Below are 12,137 nucleotides of genomic sequence, written 5' to 3' on the forward strand. Positions count from 1 at the left end.
AACTACAAAACTAATCAAGTACAAACCCCCATTTACACGCTGAACCATAAACAGACCCCATCTGCATATTTAATTGCATTTAATCTTCCTCAAAACTCATTTAACAATTCAATCATCTATAATATTACAGTTAAACCTTACAGTTTTCAGAATAAAATTCTACATAGCCTACCATCAATAAACCGCATCCCCATCCATGGACACCACCCAAACCCATCCCTCTCTGCTCAAATTCTACTCTATAGCCCACAAATCCCAACAAACTCTAAATATGCCTAATAAAACTCCACATCCCAATCAAATATTCATGAAAGCAGGCATTTATTGAAATGGGGAATGATTATCACGGTTTGTAGGGGTTGCAGGGCAGCCGTAAAACAGACTGTTTAACACAGAGGACGTTCTGAGGTCTGAGGGTTTGGCTTTCAAGTCAAGCCTTTTGGAGATTTCCGAGTTTTGGTAATAGCAATCCCACAAACATTTGGTTTAAAAGCAGGCAGTTTAGATGAAATCAAATTCAGCACAAGTGATCTAGACATGGCTCAAGTGTGACAGCAACTCATTTTGGGATAACTGTAATACACAAATATAAATAATAAAGGTTAAACAGTGCTCCTATTTATACAAGTTCTACATTTTAACTAATAGTATCCCACTCATGGCACAAATGTGTTAGAGACTTACAGTTCAAACTCCTTTCTGAAGAAAGAAAGCAGCTGCAGGACGTTAAGGGCACAAGGACGTAATGCAAATGGACTGAGACAGAGTGTGCACTTGCTTAGGCCTTCAACAATACATTTGGCAATTCTTTTTATGGACTGGTGCAGATTATGTGATTCAGTTACGCACTCTTGAAGAATGACACATCGTTCATCTTAGAGAAGAGTCTCCCAGACTGACATGGCTTAGCATAAATCTGACTCATTACATAAAGAAAAGAGCAGGCAGATTCATGCACCAAGCTCTGTCCTACACAATCCTTCCCACTGTTGCCCTTACCTTGCTCACTGAAGGTTAAACCACTGATGCCTATAAAACTTTGTCAATGCTGTATTCTAAATATAACTTATTTGTTAAAAAAAAGTTTTACTGCAAGCCATGGCATTTACATAAGCAGTAACACAGATCTCTCTAATGTCATTAGTACTAATTCTATATTCTATATTTAAGTCTCAACTTCAGGGAGACTGATGCTGATGCAATTCCCCTTTTCAAAACTCTCCAAATCTCAATATTTATAAATTCTATGATTTACAGATTCCACCAGATTGCATTGTAAATGTATGAATAACACTATCAATATCTACAAAGTCTAAAATGACTAAATTGAATCACAAACTCCATCAACAAATCCTACGATCTTCGTATTCAATAATGTACCACCTTACCAATGTAAAGTATGTGCAAGTATATAACTACAATCAACAAATCCCAAGTTCTACATATAGTTGCTAAATACCGAAAAAGAACAATAGCCTACCATTTACGAATAACAGCAACTAAAAATTCAAACAACAAATGGAACCTTCTGCAAACCAAACAATCTTCTAAATTCACCATTCAGGCCCAATCACCTCTATATTCAATCATCCAAAAAAATCAATTTCTGAATCTTCAAATTTAACCATCTACAAGCCTGACAATCTGCAGATATAAGCATCAATCACATGTATGGCATTTGACAGACACCCTTATCCAAAGCAACTTATATTTATCTCATTTATACAACTGAGCAGTTGAGGGTTATGGACATCAAGGACACATCAGTGGCAGCTGTGGGATTTGAACTCACAAGCTTCTGAACAGAGGTATAAAGTCTACTACCTCCTTAGAGCCCCCAATTTTTTAAAACCACACAAACAACAAATCCCAACAATATACAATCCAAATTTAATGTTATTACATTTTTTTTATCCATAGAGTTCACAATAAGTCTGAAAAAGTTCTCTCTCCAATTCACATAAAGTAATCTGTAGCATAGGTATTTTTAACATACTTACTGCTGCTCATTTACATAAGTTCTATAATGCAAGACACTCTGTGTCCCCTCTCACCTCTACAAAACTGCATTCATTTAGTGTATTATTCTTAGCAACTCTGTCCTCTGCCTGTTTTTATTTACTCTTATACTTTTTTCTTTGGTTGCATCTTTCTCTTTTTGGAATGATGCCTTTTAGGTCTGTCTTATTCCTTCATACTGATTCACTTCTTTTCATTCTCGTACTTTTTTCTCTCTATCTAAGTTGTTTTAAAATGATGCATTGTAGTTGATTGTTTAGTATCTCGATCCATGAAGTCCATCATGTAGATTATTCCTGTTAAAAAATCTTTAAAAGACAGTAAATAGGGGTAATAAGTGCCAAAATTGGTGTGAGTTGTTCTCTCTCGCATGTATCCTGGATGAAGCTGCATGGACAAGGAGCAGCTCATAAATATTTTTTTTCTGCCAATCAAGTGGACAGTGAATTGCAGAAATCAAAACAAAAGCTTGTGCCAAAGACTAAATATCAAGTAAAAGGAGAAATGGGTTAACTCAAGCAATGTTTTTTAGTTGACCAAAGGTAGATCAAGTGCATGCAAATTTAGAGTACAAAATGACTGATAATTGTTTAAACAAAGTGGTAAATTTTCTAATCTAATATTTTTGTTTATTGGAGACATGGAGAGTGTAAATTCTATACCTTTCCTCATTTTTATTAGTGACAATATTAATATGCTAACTAATCTCAAATCTAATTTTGTTCTGCTTAGTTGGCAGCATAAATGTTAATATTTTGATCAAGAAACAGCTAGTATTGTGGAGTAGATAACTACAAGTATGTCAAAACTATGTCACAAGACATGCATCATAGACATTTCAAAATTTTCCATAGTGTGTGAATAGGTAAGTGACTGTAGTTGGGTTGGCACACTGTCCAGGGTGTCCCCCGACCTTGTTCTTCAAGTCCCTGGGATAGGTTCAGGTACCACCCAACCCTGCATAGTGTAAGTGGTACAGAAAATGAATGGATGGAACAAGTAGAATGTGCATGGGAACAAGCTGGACTTGGCCGGTGGACAACAGGTTTGCACTATGGAAATAAGGCTGTCCAATTGCAAATTGTTGATGAGCATGAAACACCCTTTGTTTGTATCTTGCAAATAGATTACTCAGAATACTTGCATGATCCGAGACTTTAAGAGCCAGCTGACGAGACAACACTTCCACAGATCTGTGTGGAAAACTGTTTTAAAGTAAAGGGAGAAAAAATGTACATAGTATATTAACTTTTAATCACACTAGACCTGGCTTAGATCTTTGACATGGATCTGTCAGATCTGTGGTTCGAAAAGCAGGCCTTGAAAGCTGATTGTTGGAAAACTGAGTGTTTATTTAACCGCATGGATTCGAATGAAATGCTGATCTGAATAGTCAACAGAATTTTCTCAAGATTTAACAGCGGCAATATAATTAGTCAGACCACCTGCCACATTTCATGGTTATGAATCCCACATACAGATTTATGTACTTGTCACATGTTTTCTGTCTCATAAATCTGCCACAAATCATCTCCTTAGCAGCAAAGTGTTTAATCAGAACTTATTCTCCGTATCCCCTTTTTTCATTCCCATTTTCAAACTGAAATAATAATTACAGGCACTTACTGTCACCTTTATCCAATGCCTTGGATTTTCTGTCTCACTCCATACGTCTTCAGCAACACAGCACTTAATAAAACTCCTTCTTTATTTCCTACTCTACATTTCTCTTTATCTTATTCCTAATGTGTATATACCACACACTACATTTTTTTCTTTTTCTGAATTCTGTCCCTTTTCTCCTGGATATCCATCCTTTCTTTCTTTTCTTTCTTACTATTACTTTTTACTAGTCTGGATTAGGATCCAGAATACATGCTGATTATTAAGATAATGCTACTAGGAAAGTCACCTTTGGTCATTTTGGCTGCAAATATTTAAAAGTGTACTGAATAATATTCTTATTCTGAAAAGGTTTTTGTCAGTAATACCAGACAACTAGGCTTATGAATGTGCTCAAGCCTACTGTATATAGGTGGAATATCTGACTCTAATTATGATATCTTGTTAAATCTTTTATTACATTAAAAGTGTCTGTATTCATTTTATTAGTCTCAATTAGATTGAGATACTCCACTTTGACAGCTGTAGTGAATGTCTGTGACTGTAATAAATGTCTGTATTACTTTCATACCAAACAGAGTAAAAAATTTCCAAATGAGCTTGCTGCCATCTGTGTTCCATTTAATGAGCATATTACTTGATAGTATGAGTATGGTGTGATATTGTGTGCCAATATTAACACAGCATAGGCCTTAGTGGGTAATTTTCACAAACTGTAAATGAAAAAAAAAAACAAATTATACTTTTTTTCAATCATTGAGAGACGCAGGACAATAGATATTAACACAAATAAAATAATAAGAGAGCAAACTCTCAAAGAATTGCCTCAAATTGTCATTTAAATAATAGCCAAGCTGTTTGTAAATCTCATTAAAGAAAACCTTCATGAATGTAAACCACAAAATGCCACATATTATCACTGGAACTACAAAAATTGTGTGTTGTGATATGATGAGGCATAAATTAAGTTGAGCATGACAGTGAATCATTAAGGTGTTGTGACTCTTCCAGCAGATTTTAGCTAAAACCTGGCTGCCAGGATGTTACAGTTTGTTTTTTCTGTACATTGCATATAATAAATGTGGCCTTTTCCATGTAACAAGTGTGACCTTTTCTGTCCGTCAGCTTCTCCACACCTCCTTAGCAACACATTAATTAACATACCATCATTCTTTATGCTTCCTTATTTTCTCTTACTCTCATTCTCTAAAATCCTCTCTGAATATTCTGTTTAATTTCCTTTCTTTCCTTTCATCAGTCCCTCCTACCCTCTAATACCAGACCACCCCCCCATCCATTTTTTCACATTAAGCACCAATTCAGTGTTCATTGTCCAGATATTCTTGCCCCCCCCCTCTTTTCAATTTCTCCCATCTCTCATCACTCTATATCACACCTCTTTCATTGATTCAATTGTATTTGTATAGCACGTTTAACAATGGGCATTGTCACACAGCAGCTTTATAGAAATATATCATTCAGGATATAAATTATACATTTTCAATTTATCCCTAATGACCAAGCCAGAGGTCACAGTGGAAAGTAAATTCTCCCTGGAACAATATTATGAAGAAATCTTGAGAGTCACCAGACTCAAAATGGACACCATCCTCATCTGGGTGACACCAGAGAGTGAGAATATAAAAAAATTCCTTTCGATAACTGTCCTACGTAGTGCAATTATTTAAGTAGGAAATTTATTCTAGTTTTAGCAAGACGTCATTTTTCAAGTGTTCACTAATAGAGACTTGAGGACAAAACTGTTTGTGGGAATCACAGTAAAAGTCATCGTCATGGTTTTTAAGTCGTACCATACACAGCAGTCACCTGTATCTCTATGCTGTCCATGCGGGTTAATACATTAACATTCCTTCCTTATCCAACACCACTAGCTCCATTCTCTTTTATCAAGTTGCTGCGACACCATTTCAGGACATTACCCCTCTCTAGTGCTCTCCTTCTGGAGTAGCATCTGACCCCAATTTCCTGGTCACTTCCTCAATCCTCATTTCATGTATATACAATAAGTTCAAAGTTAAATAGTTAAATATGTTTTTTTAATCCCTGATCCTTGCATGTTCTTCTGACCTTGGTCATTTCCTCTGTTTCTGTTTAGACCTAGCCTACATTTTTGTTTAGGTCCTAAATGTTTTCCTGAATCTAAAAAGCTTGTTATACATGAAATAAAATAAAAAAAGAATTCTTATTTATGCTAACAAAGGAAAAATATGCAAACCAGACAAATTAAAATAACACAATAATAAAATATATCATCTATAATGAGTGATGGCACCCTTTCTCGTTGTCAGTTACAGCATATGATTCCTACCTCTAGGTTTGTGGCATGCGATTGGCACTAAGCACTCCTCTTTGATGTGGGGTTTGAGTTCAGAGGTACAGCCTCCTGTGTGCTCTCCTTGATGATCCACACACACAACCACACGGTAACGCAAACCTCGCCCACAGGTTACTGTACACTGGAAAAACACACACAAGAGATAATTACTTGTCATGCTTGACATTGTTTCTATTTTCTAACATCACAGAGCACTCTGCTGTTACTGTTTTAGGTGGGTGGATGGGTGGATGGATGGATGGATGGATAGTTAAAGGAATGGATTAGAGGTTGGTTGGGCAGACAAATGGATAGAGACATAGATGTACAAATGGAAGCATGAAAGATCTGAATAAATTAATGGGTGGGCAGGTTAATGATGGATTAATGGATGGATGGAACGAGGGATAATTATGATAATTAATTACTTAGATGTGCAGGTATTTTTATTGTTTTTGTTATATGAATGATTGAACAAGTGCAGACAGATGATGAATACACTTGGATGGATATATAGATGGAATGGAAGGATGGCTTGATGGATGAACAAATTGATGGGCAGAACAATGTGTATGCATAGTTTATACCTGAGACCATTCCATTGCCAACCAATTAGGGCAATCAAAATTGTTGCAGCTCTGTTTAGAGACAGGCCGTGGGGAGTGTGTGCATTTCCATTCCTCAACCTGAACAATCTGGCCCTGCATGTCCTCCTCCACACACACTACACTGCGCTCCTGACTTCCACCTCCACATGACACTGAACACGATGTCCAGGGGTTCTGCTCCCACCTACATGCCCACAAAAACACAGAAACATAGATTAACACACATATCTTTTCACCGGTTATCATCATCATCATCATCATCATCATCATCATCATCATCACAGCAGCAGTATTCCATAAGTTCTGCCTTTCCAGTAAAAAGAACCAATCATCTTGTTTAAGATTTAATTGGAAATCGCCCTGCGTATCTGATTCTTCCACTGATCCACTCATACACTGGTTTAGAGCTGCGTGTTGAATTTTTCTTATTTTTAAACCCTCCTACATTGTTCTCAAATTATTTCGATGACAGTCATGTAAATAATTACAGCTATGAGCAGAGTGTATGGTTTACACAGCAGCAAACTGGTGCTGGAACCATGCCAAACCTTCTGGCTTTGAACCAGCAGGTTTACACACAGAGCGACCCCAGATTGGGCTACCAGTGCCACCGCTGGGCCCTCGAGCAAAGGTAAGGTAATCTCCCTTTGAATAAGAGCATCTACTGAATGAATGCATGTAAACCAGGCTCAGTGTGGGGACCTACTTACCGTGGAAGAGGCTGGAAGTGATCGTAAGGCATGACCTCTTTGAAGCCATCACTGTGGAGGAAACAGGCTTTTTATAATGTCCATTCTCTAAACAAAATGTGCATACTTCACACAGTGTGAGTCATAAGGCCTCTAAAGTTTATTAGTTTGCACAAGTCAGTGTCAACCACACGATCAGTGTGTTCCCTTATAAAGTAAAATATTACACTCATCACAGAGTCTGTTGGTTTTGGCACACTTTTGGTGGTTTGGTGTGTGTGTGTGTGTGTGTGAACCAGCCTTTCGAGACAGGGCTCCATATTGCACTCCTTCAGCTTGGGTTTGGGTTTAGTGTTTTCTGGAAAGCTGTGACAGTGGTGATCTGTGACAGTTTTGTTGTAGCGGATGTCCACACAGTCGGCAGAGTTTAGCTGGTAGCCTGAGAAGTGAATACTGAATTAGTACTGAATTCAAGATCCTGATCTGCATTAAAATTGGAAAATAAATAGAAATCACACACAAGTACTAAAAACAAGATTATATTAGTCTCCCACCACTTCTACTATGAACTCTACCCAGCTTATTCATAAGGATTACTGAAATTTTATTTATAAAGAGACAGTTTGGTATGTTTATTTATGAACGTGTGTATGACTGCTTGTTAAAATGTTTCTTTAATTGTTTCATTTAGTTAACAGGAATTTTATTGGTAGGATACAAGGTATCCTAGTGACAGCTAGTGTATAAACACCATTTTCAAGTCAACAACCATTACATATATACTTAATATTCATGATTTAGGACTCAGGATCTTAACCTTGCTCCTGTCCTGCACGTTAGTGTTTTCCCTGCCCTAACACACCAACTTCAACTCAGGTAGAGCTGCTAATTAGCTGATCAACTGAATCGGCCATGTTAAGAGTAAGGAATCCTCTAAAATGCCTTTTGAGGACAAGATTAAATATAAAAATATGACAGCAATGAAATCCATCATTGTATGATTTGTCTGTACTTTAGCAGCCATAGCGTTTTTCACCTCTCACTAACCTTCATGCTTAGTGAGAATCAGAAACCTTCATGCTTCATAGCAGAACAATCTCCACAAGCACACGAATACTACATACTTACTGCAGATTCACTGTGCAAAAACCCCTGAGCCTTCTTACGGCTCCTCTTTTTTTTTATTAGGATGTGCTATATCTAAATCAATCTAAAACACTTGTTTCTCACATTTTCATTTTATATATTATATTCCACTGACAAATTGTGCTGTTAGTCTGCATTTTCTATCATCTAATTTCTTAGGTTTAAAGCAAGTTTTTCATTTAAAGGGGTTGATCTATATACAGAAGTTCTAATACAGCGTACGTTCCCTGTGTATCAATTGTTATAACTCCAAACATTGAGTTAACTCAGATAAAGAGTTTTCATGTTTAAAAATCAATAGGAAATAGGGTTTTTCATTCTCTGGTTATTGGATGAGTAAAGGAAAAAAGCCTACTGAGCCTGCTTAGAGCCTGCAGAGAAACTGTGAATAATAATAATAATAATAATAATAATAATAATAATAAAAAGTTAGCCAGGATACATAATGTGCTTGTCCCGGGTGCCTGGTTTTGTGTTTTTTACCTCCTCCACATTTTACAGAACAGGGGAAGAAGTCTGTCTCTCTCCACTGATAGCGGATGGGCTGGTAGAACATGAACATGACCACTGTGTCTTTAGGAGCCGCATACTTCATCTGAGGAAAAAGAAAAGAGAAAAGATGGATATCGTACATTTCACCCAACACACACAATAGTTAACAGCTCCTGTGTGAAACTGAAAAAACATTGAGCATTGTATTATAAGCTAAGAAAAGATCATGAGCAAATAATTCATACAGAGAGTATTTTAAGCCAAGCGAACCATTCGTCCTGTCAGCTGTATGAAACTCCACATTGTGTTTAGAGCATTGCGTCTCTTCTCAAAAGCCTGAATGAGAGAAACTCAAATACACTATATGGCGCAAAGTATGCAGACACCTAACCATCACAGTCCGATGTACTTGTTAAACATCCCATTGAAGGCTTTTTTCAGGGATATGTGTAGTGCATTTGAGTTCTTTTGCAAAACAAGTCTTTTTTATGCAATAGCCATCTATTCATCCATTCACTTTCTGTAACACTTATCCTACACAGGATTGTAGGGATCCTGAAGCCTGTCGCAGCCTGTTGAGCACAATTACACTCACACACTCATTTGCATACACTAGACAATTTATAAATGCCAATCAGCTGACAATGCATGCCTTTGGACTATTGGAGGAAACAGGAGTTCCCAGAGGAAACCCCTAAAGCACAGGGAAAACATGCAAGCTCTGCACTCAGTGCAGAGGCATGAATCAAACCCCCAACCCCAGGGGTATCCTACTGACTTTTGCAAAAGAAAATGTCAAATTTGATGGAGCATGCCCGAATTGGTTCATATAATTCTCAGTGTCTCAAATCAAACGTGCTTGCTACTCTTTTCCAAATCCCATCACCAGCTCACATATACATGCGAACTGAGGTCTGGCTGAATTATTTTTACTAGCCATATTCGTTAACTTGAACAGATGCTAGACAATCTTTCCAGAATCAATCATACTAAGGGATGTGGAAACAGTGACAAAACTGAGCGAAATGCAGTACAGTGCAACAACAGTTATATAACTCTACTGTTCGCACAACACACAGTCACGTTGCAGTTAAACACTTCAAGAGAAAATGAATCCACTTTATGAGCGATGAGAGAATACTATGGCTCATGGACAAAATGTTAGTCAGTGATTGTTTTGATTGTTTGGCGATGGTACAAACATGATGATTAATTACCAGAGACATTGTCAGGATACGATGATGACTAGGCTACATAAGTCAATGACCTTCCATAGTCTATTTTAAAACACATAACTAGCTGGTTATACTTGAGTTAAATTACATTACTTGCTGATTTTTCTTAGCATAGTTAATTGGGCATCTGTGTCCACCCTTGATTTCACTCTTGAGATCAGGATAGATTGATGATCTAGACACACTTTTACCCCTCTATCAGGTCACACCACATCCAATAAGAGTCTTAGAGCCTTATGTTTAGAAGTTAAAACTGCCGTGATAGAAATGTAACCATAAGTAATAAGGATAAAGCAAGCAAAATTGTTTAAAAAAAGTTCTCAACACACAAGGAATTTTGTCTTCTAAGCTCTGTGGGTTGTTATCTGATAGAATCGAAAGATTGGAAACTGTGGGTGTTCTGGTTTCTGTTCATCTCAGATTAAATATGAGAGCACACACTGAGGTCTGTGGCTTAGTAGAAACAGAGAAGCAGCGGATTTTCCTTTCTATCGCCATCTAAGAAATTGAAGATATTAAAGAGAGCTCTTTCCTGATTTCAGTGAGAATGCATAGCCACAGCATAAAGTCTGCAATATTTATAAAACCACCAAGAGCATTTTTGATCAAGAAGAGAAGCTGTGAGTCCAGTCACAGTAACTACACTGATTTACTGGCTTAAGCAAGTTGCCAGTAATTTACAGAGAAGAATAGTGTGAATTATGTCGCAATCCTGCTTTTGCATGTGCTTTTTGTTCTCAACAGCTGCCTTGTCTGGATCTCAAAAGACTGAAAGGGTCAGAGAGTATGAATCTGAAGCTCAATTAAAACTGCAAGTCAGGATGGTGAGAGGAGGCAAATAGTGCTCACAATATGACGATATTGTATATGATAGAACAAAATCCTGCAGATCTGTGAAGTAGGTCTTTGTAGAGGTAGCAGAAGAGAGAACTTTAGGTGTAATTTCAATCAATATGATTTGGTAGATTTAGCCAGATTGAGTACCTGGAATAGTTTTCTCCTCAGCCAATGGAAACTGAAACAACAATTCCACTAATTTGATTGGTGGAACAGTGTTCCAATGTGTATAGCAATCTGCTCGACATATAACATTCCACTTACTACAGTAGTGTTAGCATCAGCATCAGTAAACAAGGCAGTAGATCCTTTTCAGGAATATAACTTAATATGCAAATACAAAAGATGATGAAAACTAAGAAGGGAAGCCAAATTTATCTATTCAGCCATATTGTGTCCAAATTGTCACTTCTCTATACTGATTTTTTGTTTTGTTTACAGAACTGTTGTATAAAAGGAGTTTCACACTCAAAGTTGTGGGGTTATTCTGAATATCAGCACAGCTGTTCAGTATTCAGTATAACCTCACTCTTGCTCATGTGATATTGCTTAAAGAGGTTTGTTCATTTCAAAACCCAAGGATATTTCCTAAAATGCAATTCAAGATAATACAACAACCCAACATGTTGTACAATAATGTAGTCATACACACTCTTGTTTTTCTGCCCACCTTGACGGTGAAGTCTGCACTGAGCGGCCCATGGCAGCGCAGGATCTGTCTGTCAGCTTCTCTTCCTTTCTGATAATCCACAGTGCTGTTGGCCAGAGTGTATGAGCCTGGAGAGCTCAACACCAGCTCCTCTTTCCTGTCGCTTAGACTGTGAGCTTCAATTACTGAGACAAAGACAAACCAAGATTAGTAAAGGCAAGGGAAAATCTTTTGGATCCATGTTCTCCATCATTTAGCCTGAGCTGTGCAAATATATTAGTGGTAACACAAAACAACACAAGACAACAGTACTGTACAGGAGCTTGACAATAGACAAAAAAAAGAAAAGAAAAGGTCTCTTACAGCCAGTTTAGAGTCAACATTACTGTGAAATTTAAGACTTCTTTTAAGAAGATGCTTCTTTTCACACCACATGTTTGGAATAATATACAGGGGTCACAAGTATCACTTGGCTAGTAACACTAAGGGTCCCTGTCTTTTTAA

General features: G+C 37.2%; 1 protein-coding gene across 3 annotated transcripts in view; it reads right to left on the reverse strand.

Annotated features, from left to right (window-relative positions):
- adamtsl3 (ADAMTS-like 3) overlaps nt 1–12,137 on the reverse strand; it is a 179,702-nt gene that overhangs the window by 51,742 nt on the left and 115,823 nt on the right. For all 3 annotated transcript variants that reach the window (XM_058400968.1, XM_058400969.1, XM_058400970.1), the window contains exons 9-14: nt 11,655–11,818; nt 8,904–9,015; nt 7,575–7,713; nt 7,296–7,346; nt 6,565–6,769; nt 5,972–6,119 (exon numbers count right to left, since the gene is read on the reverse strand). In XM_058400968.1, the coding sequence (XP_058256951.1) occupies nt 5,972–6,119; nt 6,565–6,769; nt 7,296–7,346; nt 7,575–7,713; nt 8,904–9,015; nt 11,655–11,818 (819 nt within the window). The remainder of the gene's footprint in view (nt 1–5,971; nt 6,120–6,564; nt 6,770–7,295; nt 7,347–7,574; nt 7,714–8,903; nt 9,016–11,654; nt 11,819–12,137) is intronic.

The sequence above is a fragment of the Hemibagrus wyckioides genome, linkage group LG10 (genome assembly GCF_019097595.1).
Source record: "Hemibagrus wyckioides isolate EC202008001 linkage group LG10, SWU_Hwy_1.0, whole genome shotgun sequence".
NCBI lineage: Eukaryota > Metazoa > Chordata > Actinopteri > Siluriformes > Bagridae > Hemibagrus > Hemibagrus wyckioides.